The following is a 13490-nucleotide window of genomic DNA, read 5'->3' as shown; positions in this document are numbered from 1 at the left end:
CCAAATAGATAAACGTATTTAAATATCATTTCTTTTATTATACTATATTGCATTCTATTATAGCATAGAAGAATAATATTTAATTTAGTGGGAAATTTATTATAAAATCTATAAAAATAAATAGAGCATTGTAGTATAAATATAAAAAATATTACAATATTGAATTTTTAATGAAATAAAAGACCTTTACTTTTTATAATACTTCAGTTTTATCCTGAACATCTAACATCTTTCAAAAACTTTATACAAGTCAGGCAAATTGGCTATTTGTAATATTGTTGAATCATGTGCAAAATGTTTAGGAGGAAGAAAACTCTCCTTAATTGCACCATATAGAACATGTTCTGTAATGTACTTCCATTCATGAGTATCATGTATAGGACTCATTTGACTATAATATTTTGCTGTTTCCCTACAAATGGTTCGAAAGCATGGTTGTTCCGACGACCACTCTACTTCAGTAGCTAAACGTAATATATAGAGAGGAAGACCACTCACAGATGGAAAATATTTTTCTGAAAAGAAAACAAAAGATAATCTTGTATTGGATTCTAAAGGTAGTTTATTAAAATGTATTTACCTAATAATACCGGTAAAGATTTTAAATTCCCCTTTTTATCTATAACAATAGAATAATACTCTTTTAACATATCAGCTTTCTCCAATAACAATTCTTTAACACTTGTAGCTAATTCCTCTTTTGGTCCATCTTCCTCTGACCATCCAGCTTCTTTAGTCTCTAATCCTAACATAGCTATATCATATAAAGGAAGTGCCTCCTGCAAATAAGTGTAACTTGCAATATAATAATAATGTTCTTTGTCGATGTACATACCGAAAATTTGATGACTCCGTAATTTGCAAAATCATAGAGCATAATTTCATAAAATAGTTCCTCCCTAGATGTAACAAAAATGTTCTTAATCAAGCTTGATTTTTTATATATATTATGAATGTTTTATGGACACTTACGCTAATTTTTGCGTATTGCAAAGATACAAATTGACTCCACTTTGAACTAAAGCGGAAGACTGATCAATACAACCAACAAAAGTTAATTCTGATAAAATATGTTTCAAACCATCGTGACATGCGTCTTCTACTTCTTTACGTAATTTCAATACACTCGTTAATTTTACTTCTCTTCTAAAATTGTTTATTGAATAGGATTTAAATTCATATGAACTTTCTTTGTCACCATTCTTATTGTCATCGGTTTCTTTTAGTATTTGTTCAGTAATAATTTTCGTCTCGTTGGGTTTATTACACTCTTCAGGTTCGTCGTTTCTTATTTCTTTATCTATACTATTTTTATCTGTCTTTTGTTCTTCTAATTTAATACTTTTATTTCCAAAGTATTTATACACTTGTTTACGTGCTTTATCTGCAATAACGTCGATACATTTTTCTTTCGTAGAGTCATCTGCTATATTTTGATCAATTTCTTCATTTGTCATTTCTAAAATATCTTGCACGCCATTTGATCCATACTGTTCTTTGTTAATATTTGCAGTAGATGAATCTAAATTAGATTCATCAAATACTGCAGAATCTGACGCAAGTGGACTTGTATCATCTATGATATTACTCCACGGAGTATCCGATTTTTCTGTTGCTTTTGGTATAACATGCGTGGAGATATCCTTTTCTTTAGTATCATTTACATCTGATATCGGGCGCTGTATTTTATTTACATCTTTCTCGTCATTACTATTAGTATCTTCAACTTTAGTATCTTTGAAATCAATATCATCATTGTTTCTAGCATATTCCATTGCGGTATGAATGGTAAAATTGAATTTGTCCAATTTTTGATCAGATGCATCAGTTCTGATCATTTCTTGAGGACGAATTTTTTTTGTTCTATCATCTTTATCTTTCTCATATTCTGGCAAAATCTCTTTCAAAACTTCTTTTGTGATATCTGTTTTTGGCAACCGCGCTTGTACATAAAATGTTTTAGAAGCACTATTCCCAGACAGTTTCTCATCTAAAGCGAGTTTCATTCTTTCAATAATAGAATTTTCATGGAGAAATTTAACTTCATGTTTTGTTGGATGTACATTAACATCAACATTTTGCGGATCAATTTCTAAAGATATATAACACCATGGGTGGGTCTTTTTTGGAATATAAAATGTATAGATTTCTTCTAGCATTTTTCGAATAGCTGAAATAAGGTAATTGTAAAATATCATCTTTATGTATAAAATCTTCTTGCTCTAATACTTTAAAACTTACAGGATGATTCTACTAATCTGTTATTAATGAATAAAAGAAATATCATCCTCTTGCTTGTGTAATTTGGATTTGTTACCAAAGCATGCATTTTAAATCTATAAGTATCATCTGTAAGTTCCACTTCTAATAATTCACGAAAAACAGGATTGCCATAAAGTATTCTTATATTGTTCATCTTACTTGAATTATGTGGTGTTCGAATCTAAATGTTAGAAACATGTTTATATATTTATAAATAATAGCTTCAATTGTGTGACTATTTTTACATAGTAAAATACCTGAGGTGTGACTTCACCATGTTTCTTTAATGTGAACGCTACAGTAGGATTATGTATTGCATATTTTGTAACTACATCTGAAATTTTATTGAATTCTTCGTTTGGATTAGAAAAAGCCTTTCTTCTTGTTGAAACATTATAAAACAAATTCTCAATTAATATTGTAGTACCTTGGTTTCCAGCGCATAATTTAGGTGGTGCTTTTAGCTTACTATCAACATATGATGCTCTAATATGAAAATGATATTGTTAAAAATATTTGCTCAGATTTCATAACATTTTATATAATTAAACATACTTATAAGCACATTTCTCATCTGCAGTTTTTGTTGTAATTGTTAAAAGTGATATATGACTAATGCTCGCCAAAGCTTCACCACGAAATCCAAAAGTCGATATTGCCTGAAGATCTTCAAATGCTTGTAATTTACTTGTTGTAAATCTTTCACAAACAATTTCCATGTCTTCTTTTCTAATACCTGTTCCATTGTCTTGAATCTGTGATTAATAATGAATATTTAGTTGTAATAATAACTTTCCTACTTGAATAGTTGGAGAAAATACCTGTAATAATTTTAATCCGCCTTCTTTAGCAATAATTTGTATATTAGTTGCTTTTGCATCAAGACTGAAACATGTGTAATATAAAGTGTGCAGTGTAAAAGACATACATACAACAATTGTGATTCAAATATCTAACCTGTTTTCTATTAATTCTTTTAATGCATTTGCTGGTCTTTGTATTACTTCACCAGCTGCGATTCTATTCACTACAATTTTGTCTAATTTCTTTATCTTTCCCGCTCCATCCATTTTTAATCACGCTGTTTTTAGATTTGTATCAAAACCTCGAGAAACAGGAGTCAAGTATTACTCTAATTTACACCATAGTATATGCATAATAATTATGTTATGTATTATACAATATAACTATATTTGTAATAATAAGAAATGAAAATACAAGTCTAGTCTCAGAAAGCGTGTATTTTTTACTTATAATAAGAGTGTATTGTACATATTACACGATTTGTGTAAGTCGGTCTTCGTGCCGAACTTTTGAATTTAAATTAGCAAGTATATCAGTACTTTCTCCCGCTACTTTATGCCTCGTTTTGATATATTTATAGGTGTTTTGGATGCGTACAGAATTCGGAGCCAATGGATGTGCGCAGTTGATCATCTATGGAAACTTATTGAAACGCGAGATTGAGTGTATTAAAAGTCCGCTATGCATGCTGAGCTGTTTAGCAAGCGAACAGTGAATATTGCGCTCAGTGCAAATGGTCATACAACTATGATTTATTGTTATATACACGAAATGAATGACACGAAAGGTAAGTGTCTGAATACATGGTGACAGTGTGTTTATTTATTTAGTGTTTGTCTAGTGAATTTTTCGTAACAATCAATCGCGTAAATTTATGTTCGAAACACGTTGAAAATGGCTAACGACAGAAACATCACGTTGAAGTTTCACCATGTCTATGAAGTATCGATATATCTCAAAATTCCTTGGATTGTTTTTTTTGCGAATATAACCCTAAAAACTAAAACTTTATTCAAATACAACAAAATTTTTTGTCAAGATCCAAGAAAACATATTTAGTTTTGCTATGTTTATTTATGACATTTTATATTCTTGCAGGGTATGATAGTATCTTTCGAAGCAGTCGCCTATATGCAAGGCCAGTTTAGCTGAATAAGTAGCACAGTAGTATCTTGATTCTTTTATTCCATCTTTAATTTTCTGGTTGGAACATTCCAGAAGTTCATGAAGTATTCTCGGGATAATGTCACGAAAATCTCCAACTAATTGATTTAGCAAGCGACGTTCGTATTGCAAATGCGTTATTTTGTTTTTATTCTGTTTCTCCTAGTTTGCGTTATATTAATAAGTAAGAATTTATGGTTGATATTCTCAAGCCCAAAAAAAATAATTTTTGCAATCATTTCTAGGACTTTCGCATAAAATAGTATGTTTGTCTGCTTTGGTCTGCTTTGCCGACCCCGTCCAAATATTCATTGATGTCATTCATCATCATTACTATCATGTAATCATCACTACGAACATGTCCTCTCTGGATCTTTTAGGCATCGTGTATAAGGTGTTTATATAAAATGTAGGACTTTCGGTTTGTTTCGGGGCAAGGGTAACACGCGGACCCTGTGGAAAAAGGGAAATGTGAAGGAACGAAGAAGGGAAAATAAAGGGTGAGCATACGAGGAGAAAGTGAAAGAAAAGCGAAAAGAAGTCAGTAACGAGAGAGAGATACAAATTAGAAAAACTAGAGGAGAAGAGGTTAGGAAGTCAAAAGCGCGGCAAATAAAGTAAGGTAGGGAAACGACAGATGGCGTCAAACAGAGGAAGACCAAGGAATGCGGGTAATGCGGGAGATAAGGCAGATTTCAAAAACACATTGGATAAATACAGCTTCTCAGAAAAAGAGACATCAACCAGGTAGAGAGAAATGGAAGTAATGATGAAAAAAATAGAGAAAATGGAAAGAGGATTTGAGGCAATGATAAAGGAAATAAAACGGATATTCGAAAAACAAGTGGAGGAGATGAAGAGGGAAATGAAAGAGGAAAGGGGAAGAAGTGAGAGAGAGAGAGAGAGAGAGAGAGAGAGAGAGAGAGAGAGAAGAGCGGAAAAGGGAAAAGAAGGACCTATTGGGCAGAATTAGAAGAATCGAGGAGGAGAGGGACAGAGCAGAGAGAGAGAAACGAAGAAGGAACATAGTAATCAAAGGAGTAAACTGGAACGAAGAAAGCAATGAAGGGACAGTAAAGGAGTTCATAAGGGAAAAAATGAAAATAGGGGCAGAAGTAGAAAGAACACATATGATAAGGGTGGGGGACAAAAACACAATAATAGTAGCGATGATGAAATCAATGGAGGAAAAAATAAGGGTAATGAAGGAGAAAAGCAAATTGGAAAAGGGAATATACATAGATGACGACCTGACAAGAAAAGGAAGGGAGATACAGCAACAAATAAGAAGAATAGCCAGAGTAAGAAGGGAAAAGGGCGAATATGTAAGGATTGGATATAAGAAGCTAAAGATAGAAAACAGATGGTACAGGTGGAATGAAAATGAAGAGAGGCTGGAGGAAGAAAGAAAGAGAGGGGAAGAAAAATGAAAAAAGTGGAAAAAGGGGGGAGACTACAAAGGCGATGAAAATGTGCTTCTGGAATGTAGCAAGGTTAATAAATAAGGACAAGGAGGTGAGGGAATATTTGAAGACATTCGACGTGATCGGATTCACGGAAACATGGATAGAGGAAGACAATTGGGAAAAACTAAAATATAGACTACCCAAAGAATTCAACTGGAAATGCAGAGCAGCAATGAGAGTAAGGAAAAAAGGAAGATTAAAGGGGAGAATAATAACGGGTATAAATAAGGAACTGAGAGAAATAGAATACAAAGAAATAAGTGATAGTATAGTGGAAAGAAAAATAGTATATAATGATAAGACATATAGGGTAATAGTAGTTTATAATCAAGACACAAAAGGGACAAGGAAAGAAATAGAAGAAAGAGTAGAAGGAAGAGAAGAGGAAGTGATGATCATCAACGGAGACTGGAATGCAAGAACGGGAGAAGGGGGAGGGCCGATAAACGAGGATTTGAGGAAAGAAAAAAACAAGCGATCAAAGGACAAGACAATACACATGGAAGGAAGAACTCTGCTAAAGTACCTGGAAGAAAGAGGCTGGATGATAGTCAATGGAAGAGATAAAGAAGGAGAGGAGTGGACTTAGATAGGAAAAGAGGAAACTCTGTGATAGATTATGTGATTGACAACCAGGAGGCGACAGAAGAGATAATTGGCATGATGAATTGGCAGAGTCAGACCACATGCTGTTAGAAATAGAAATAGGGGGCCGGAACTACAAGCAAATGAGGAAAAAGAAGAAGAAGAGAAGGAGAAAAGGGAATGGACAAACGAAAGTGTGGAAAAATACTTGGAGGAATGTAAAGACTGGACATGCAATGGAAGAACAGTAGAGGAAATGTAGTCAGAAATCAAAAAGAAAATAAACGAAGCAGTGCCAAAGAAGAAAGTGAAGATAAGGAAATGGGGCATGGGAGAGAAAGCATGGTGCGACAAGGAGTGGAAAGAAAGGAAAAGAGAGATGAGAAGGAAGATGACAAAGTTTATGAAAGGAAAATGCAGCAGAGAAGCGCTCATAGAGGAAAAAAAGGCATTCAAACAGCGGAGCAAACAAAGAAAGGAAAGACACGAAGAAGAAGAAATGGAGAAAATAAAGAAGATAAAAACAGAACAAGAAGCGTGGAAATACATAAATAGATACAGAAGAAGTAGAGAAGGTATAGATGAGGATATAAGCGAAGAAGAGTAGAGAAATCACTTTATGGAAATTTTAGAAGGGACAGAGCACAAAGAGGGCAGAAAAACGGGGGGGGGGCATGGAGAGGAAGAGAAAATAATGGAGGAGAGAGAAGATAATATAGAGAAGGAAGAGGCGATATACCAGCTAAGAAATTTGAAGAAAAAGAAAGCAACGGGGGAAAACGGGTTAGAAAATGAAGCATGCACCGAAGGAAATGGGGGAGGCGTTATGGGAGTTATTAAAGAAAATATGCAATGGGGAGGGGATGCCAGAAGATTGGAAAAAGGAAGTAATATGTCCGATATACAAGAAGGGGGACAAGAGAGTAGCGAAGAGCTACAGAAGAGTAACGCTAATGGTAGCTGCTGGCTGTAGATGTCACTGATGGGGGTACTGCTGTTTTTCTTCCATTTTTGATGCGTAGAAGAAAAATCGGACTCCGGTTGCCGGGATTCGAACCCGGGCCCCGAACGTTCGTAACCTAAGGCGCTAATCACTGCGCGCCGTCGTCCGACACTAGTTAGTGTCGAATGGTGGTATTTACTATTGAGTGCCGCCACAGTACCCCCTTACCAGTGATAACGTTTCTTCTTTGCGTGGCAAAGCGTCAGCCGATTGCTGTCAAGCCCGTGTAGATGTTGCGCGTTGTTCTCGATGTGGCGGTGGATACCTGTTGGTACGATGCGGAGCGTTCCGCGTACGGTCGTAGGCCTCTGTTCCTCTTTTTAGTATGACGTGCTGGTGGTGATGCCCATGAACTTTGCAATGGCTACATCACTCCTGACTTGGTCATCGTCTCGTATCTAGTCACCTGCTTGTGTGGGTTGGCGGTGAGGCGTCGAGTTTTGCTGAAGAGGAGAGCCGTTCCGTGTGCGTCGTAGCGGTAGATCCAGATTGCCACAGTCTTAGATTCGCGATGATCGAAGTCTCGGGTAGCGCTATCACGGTCACACACACCTCTTTTTCGCTGTCGATCACGTCGGGGTCACCAATTTGAGGTGTAAGTGTTGTCCGTGATAATTGTAGGATGCTGGCCATAGATGTCGCTGCTGATGGGGTACTACTAATTTTCTTACGTTTTTGATGCGTAGAAGAAAAATCGGACTCCGGTCGCCGGGATTTGAACCGGGTCCCGAACGTTCGTAACCTAAGGCGCTAACCATTGTGCTGCCTACTAGTTAGTGTCGAATGGTGGTATTTGCTGTTGAGTGCCGCCACAAATATATACGTGGCAGGACTGGAAGAAAAACTGATAGGAGAAAGAAAGGTATGGTCACTAACATATGCAGACGATATTGTGCTGATGGCGGATAGGGAAGAGGAGCTAAAAGAAATGTTAAAGAAGTTCAAACAATTTTTAAAGGAAGTCGAATTAGAACTGAGCACGGAAAAGATCAAAATAGTAGTCTTTGAAAAAAGAAGGAACAAAAGGAGACAAAGAAAGTGGAAATGGGGAGAACAAGAATTAGAAGAAGTGGACGAGATAAGATACCTAGGGCACATACTACAGAAAAACGGCAGTGATGAGAAGCACATACAAGACAGGAAAAAGAGAGCAGCAATAGCAATGAAGAAAACATAGAGTGTGGGAGAAAGAATATTCAAACAGGACTACAAAAGGAGAATGAAGATGTTTGGAGCACTGGTAGAGAGCGTGGCGCTGTTTGGAGCAGAGGTATGGGGTTGGAACATGGAAGAAAGACTGGATAGAGTACAAAGAAGATATGTGAAATGGATATTAGGCTTAGATATGCCAACACCAAATTATATATTGTTAGAGGAATGCAAGATAATAGAAATAAAAGAAAAAGCATTAAAAAGAGCAGCAAGGTATGAAGAGAAAGCCCTAGAATCAAAAAAGGAATTAGTAAAGGAGTGTATAAAGGAAAAAGAGAGAAACTGGGGAAATGGTCATGAAGGGAAAAGGGCAAGAAAGAGAAAGAAGGGACTGGAAGAGGTGAGAAAGGGAAGGACACAGATAGAAGCAGAAGAGGAACAAGAAAGGATGACGGCAGATCAAATTATAGAAGAAAGAAGAAAGAAAGACGCAGAAGAGAGGGGGAAAATGATAAGGGAATCCAAGTATAATATACACTACAGAAATATAGCCAAAGAAAAATTACCAAAGTACTTGGAAGGAAGGATGAAGTGGAAGAACAGAAGAATACTGGCAAGATTCAGATGTGGAAACGAGACCAAAGCAAGGGAATACTGGAAAAAAGAGGGAGAAAAAAGATGCAGTCTATGTAGAAGGAAAGAAGACCTGAGACATGTAATAGAAGAATGTGAAATAACGGGAGGACCAAAGGACATAGGAAAACGCTAAATGAGACTGGAGAAGGTTTAACAGAACTGAAAGCAATAATAGAGAAGAGAAGGGCAAACGACAGGAAGGATGTACAGCAAGGAGGCTAAAGACCAAAGTTGCAATAGTTTTTAATCATTAGTTGCTAATTTGTAGTTTCTAGTTTTAGTTTTTAGAGATAGAATAAGTAAGGTAGTGCAATAGAATAGAGTGGAAAAGAGGGGAGGTAGACATATAAGAAGAGAAATAGACATAAGAGACGTAAAACCGAAAGTTCGTCCAAAGCCGAAAGGCACGGACTAAGCAATAATAAATAAATAATAATAATATATAAAATGTATAAAATATATAAGACTATTCATCTGATAGTGCCATTGAGAGACTGAAATTCGTTCTGACTCTGCCATCATCACAGATCGTGAGTTACATTAAACGGAAGATAAGACTTCATCGCTAAGATCTCTAATTTTCTTTTCACAAGAAACGTAATACTGTTTAGTTTAGTATACCCTTGCATAGATACGCGTATTATGTGTAAATACGCATAAGATTATCGCTTAGAAAAATAGACTTGCGCGAGCCACTTTATAAGTGAATTTATTCTACTTATATTATACTTATACTACTATTTATACTACTGTGAATAGGCCGGGTAGCTATTTGCCGACACTCGTACCCAAAGGGATAATCTAGTTTTTAAATTTTATTTTTTGCAGTGATAAAATATGTCGGAAGTTCCCGCAATTGGAATTGACTTGGGCACCACATATTCCTGCGTCAGTGTCTTCCAACATGGAGAAGTCAAGATCATTCCAAATGATCAGGGAAATCGAACGACACCGAGTTGTGTCGCCTTTACAAACGAAAAAATACTGATCGGCGAAGCAGCCGAAGATCAGATCGAGACGAACCCGTTTAGCACTATCTTTGGTAAATAAAACCAATCCAGAATTTACTACATCAATTTCTTCTAATCCTCGTCTCTTAATTGTGTAGTTTCCATTTTTGAATTCTCATATATATTTTTTCATTTAATCATAATAATTGTCGAGTTTCAATGGCAAACGACGTAAGTGCCAAAAAAGAAGGAATGACCTTTTAAATGAAAGAAGATACAAATTTCACACTTGATATTATGATGGATGTAAATGCTAGAAAAATTTAGTTTATGTTTTTAGAGTTATCGTAGGATGGGATGAAAGACATAATTTTGTTTTTCCTTGCCTATTTGTATTGAGAGCTATGAATAATTTCCGGAATTTGCATTATTTCCTATTTTAGCTCTTTGATCTGTATTACCGTATTATAGGATTATTTATTCAGAAATATTAGAAATTAGGATTTCAAATGATTTCTATCCTATATGATAAGTTTATTGATAGATGGATCTATTTACAATGAATTAAACAGGAAACGATGGTTATTTAGCGTGAAATAAATACAGTAATGTGATATAACTAATACAACTAAATTGATAATTCACAACTTACAACAACTCGGAAACTCTCTATTGACTCAACTCTCCCGACACAACTTTTGACTCGCAACTAACTAACTTCTCAGAATTCGACTCTCAATTAACGACTCCTCACAACTCGACTCTCAGTTAACGACTGCCTATTAATTCGTCTTTCTCCCTTAACCTTTTAGGTACGATGCGCCACTATAGTGGCCTTCGCGGATGTCATCTTACATTACAACGCGCCACTATTGTGGTTCACTCTACTGACTCATTCGCTCACTGTTTGAACTAAATGATCTTTTTCATTTGTCTTGCTTCACACTTCTTTTGCCCTTACAACGTCTTATAACAGCGTTAACAATATACAGACAGAATATCTTTGTTTCTGTAGTTCTTGTTTTTGATACGCCAGTGTCAGATATTAATTGTTGTTTTTCGTTAATATAAATATATCATTATTAGGTGCACTACATTCATTATTTTTTCATCATTAGACGTACTACATTCATTCATATCTGTATTTGTTTTCTTTTTACCATACGAAATGTAATACCGAATACCTTTGCGCACTGCACTATCGCGTGACTGAAACTACATTACTACTTTATGCTTTTATTTTACATATATCTGAAATATTATTTCTTTTTTGTGTTCATAAAATATTTCGTGAGTGTTGATTCTGTTTAATGGGAATGATCATCACGAAGAAGTATAGATACTAACAGAAATAACATGTAATTATATACCTCATTATTCCTATAAATTGTTCACATTCCTTACCTTTATTAACATATCATTTAAACATTTCTATAATCCATCTTTATTTGTAATATATTATTAAGTTGTAATATGTTCTATTAAACAGACACGAAGAGACTGATCGGCCGTGGCTACTATGATAAGACGGTACAGACAGACAGCAGATACTGGCCCTTTGTGGTGGTAAGTGATAAAGGTAAAGCAAAGATTAGGGCTTTATACAAGGGTACAATAAAGACATTCTTCCCTGAAGAAATATCTTCGATGGTGCTTAAGAAGATGAAGCAGACAGCAGAAGCGTACTTAGGGAAGACTGTTACCGACGCTGTTGTTACTGTTCCAGCAAACTTCAGTATTTCTCAGAGACAAGCCACCAAAGATGCAGCAGTAATTGCAGGTCTAAACGTTTTGAGACTAATGAACGAATCAACAGCGGTGGCGATAGCTCATGGTTTATACAGACAGGACACAGAAAAGAGGTTCGCGTTGATCATTGACTTAGGAGGTAGCACCTTCGATGCTTCCGTTGTTACCATTATGAATGGTAATTTCCAAGTCGTAAATACAGTAGGCGATAGTCATCTCGGCGGAGAAGACTTCAATGACAGAATGGTGAATTATTTCGTTAGAACTATCAGGATGAACTACAGGAGAGACTTAAGAATAAGGACAGACGAGAATATCAAGGTTCTTAATCGATTAAGAATCGCGTGTGAGAAGGCGAAGAGAATTTTGAGTTCATCAACGGAAGCCAGGATCGAAATAGATTCTCTCTTCGAGGGCATTGATTTCTACGTAGACATCACCAGAGAGCAATTCGAAGAACTTTGCGAGGATCTATTCACAAGGATATTGAATATAGCTACGTTAGCTGTGAAGAATCTATACCATCTCGACCAGTTTGTTCTAGTCGGCGGATCTAGCAGAATACCAAAGATTCAGAAATTACTTCAAGATCACATATGTTGCGATTACACAGAAATCAACAAATCGATCAATCCTGACGAAGCTGTTGCTTATGGCGCAGCTGTACAGGCTGCTATTTTGCTCGGCGATAAGTCGGAAGTACTTCAACGTTTATCGCTAGTGGATATCATTAATCTACCTTTGGGTATAGAAGGAGCTTGTGGTGTCATGATACCCGTGATCGAGAAGTACAAGAGGATACCAATAAAAGAAACGAAAACCTACACAACGTATTCCGATAATCAACCTGATGTCCTGATCCATGTATGCGATGGAGACAGAGCTATGACTATAGATAATAATAGTGTCGGCAAGTTTGAGCTTACTGGCATTCCACTTGCACCTAGGGGTGTACCCCAGATTCAAATAATATTTGACATCGATGCAAGCGGTATTCTGACCATCTCTGCCATTGAGAAATCAACTGGAAAGGAGCACAAAATTGCCGTCAGGAAACAAGAACGATCGGAGGAAGTCATCAACAGTATGGTGGAGAAAATGAAAATGTACTGTAAGGTAGATCAAGATCAATAGAATTGCTGCCAAGAATTCCTTGACGTTCTACTGTTTGAACATGAAGAGTACAATAATGGAGGATAAGAAGATCAAAGATAAGAGCGATTCGTCTAACAAGCAGGAGGTTATCAATAAATGGAACGAAGTAATTTTATGGTTGTATGCGAATCAATCGGCAAAGGAAAAATTCGCCGATAAACAAAAAGAATTGGAAGCCATCTGCAATTCTATTGTTATATTACTTAGTAGTTAATTCTTTTTATAGTTACTTATAGTTAATTGCATTAAGGTGGGGCCGCACCTGATGGATGGGTTCCCTAGCGCGGGTGCTCGAGAACCAGCCATCGAAGAAGTTGACTAAATGCAACACACTGTCTACTGAACTGAACATCTTTCTATGTTTCATCTTATTTATTTCAATATCGCTTTGTACATCGATTCTCATATTTATTTATCATAGAAATATTTATGTTTTGAAATCAGAGACTATATTTTGTTGTAAGAAAAGTATTGAAAACTCGTAATGTATTTCGTCGTGTGTACTTATTTGTATCACATCACATCTTACCTATTTGCTTGCTTTTCTCCCTCTTCCCATTTCTC

General features: G+C 35.9%; 1 protein-coding gene and 1 pseudogene across 2 annotated transcripts; one reads left to right on the top strand and one right to left on the bottom strand.

The window, feature by feature from the left end:
* Nucleotides 1-134: 134 nt before the first annotated feature.
* On the bottom strand, nt 135-10770 carry LOC126870392 (DNA mismatch repair protein Mlh1). Of its 2 annotated transcripts, XM_050628059.1 has the most exons (10): nt 10675-10770; nt 3220-3367; nt 3084-3147; nt 2818-3017; nt 2520-2748; nt 2242-2443; nt 973-2170; nt 836-899; nt 581-779; nt 135-515 (listed from the first exon to the last, which is right to left on the bottom strand). In XM_050628059.1, the coding sequence occupies exons 2-10, from the start codon at nt 3330-3332 to the stop codon at nt 223-225; spliced, it is 2562 nt and encodes an 853-aa protein (XP_050484016.1). In that variant the 5' UTR covers nt 3333-3367; nt 10675-10770; the 3' UTR covers nt 135-222. The 2 variants fall into 2 exon arrangements, with proteins under 2 accessions (XP_050484016.1, XP_050484017.1); XM_050628060.1 differs by lacking the exons at nt 3084-3147; nt 10675-10770 and having other exon boundaries at nt 3220-3399.
* LOC126870397 (heat shock 70 kDa protein cognate 4-like) lies at nt 3659-13415 on the top strand (annotated as a pseudogene).
* The last annotated feature ends 75 nt before the right edge of the window (nt 13416-13490 follow it).

The sequence above is a fragment of the Bombus huntii genome, chromosome 10, assembly GCF_024542735.1.
Source record: "Bombus huntii isolate Logan2020A chromosome 10, iyBomHunt1.1, whole genome shotgun sequence".
NCBI lineage: Eukaryota > Metazoa > Arthropoda > Insecta > Hymenoptera > Apidae > Bombus > Bombus huntii.
Note: the sequence above shows the minus strand (reverse complement) of the source record. Positions and strands in the feature narration are given on the sequence as shown.

Coding starts and splice junctions, on each gene's coding strand:
- LOC126870392 (XM_050628059.1), bottom strand. CDS start 3,332: ATGGATGGAGCGGGAAAGATAAAGAAATTAGACAAAATTGTAGTGAAT. Junction 780..835: donor ACGGAGTCATCAAATTTTCG/GTATGTACATCG, acceptor ACTTATTTGCAG/GAGGCACTTCCTTTATATGA. Junction 516..580: donor ATCTTTACCGGTATTATTAG/GTAAATACATTT, acceptor TTTTCTTTTCAG/AAAAATATTTTCCATCTGTG.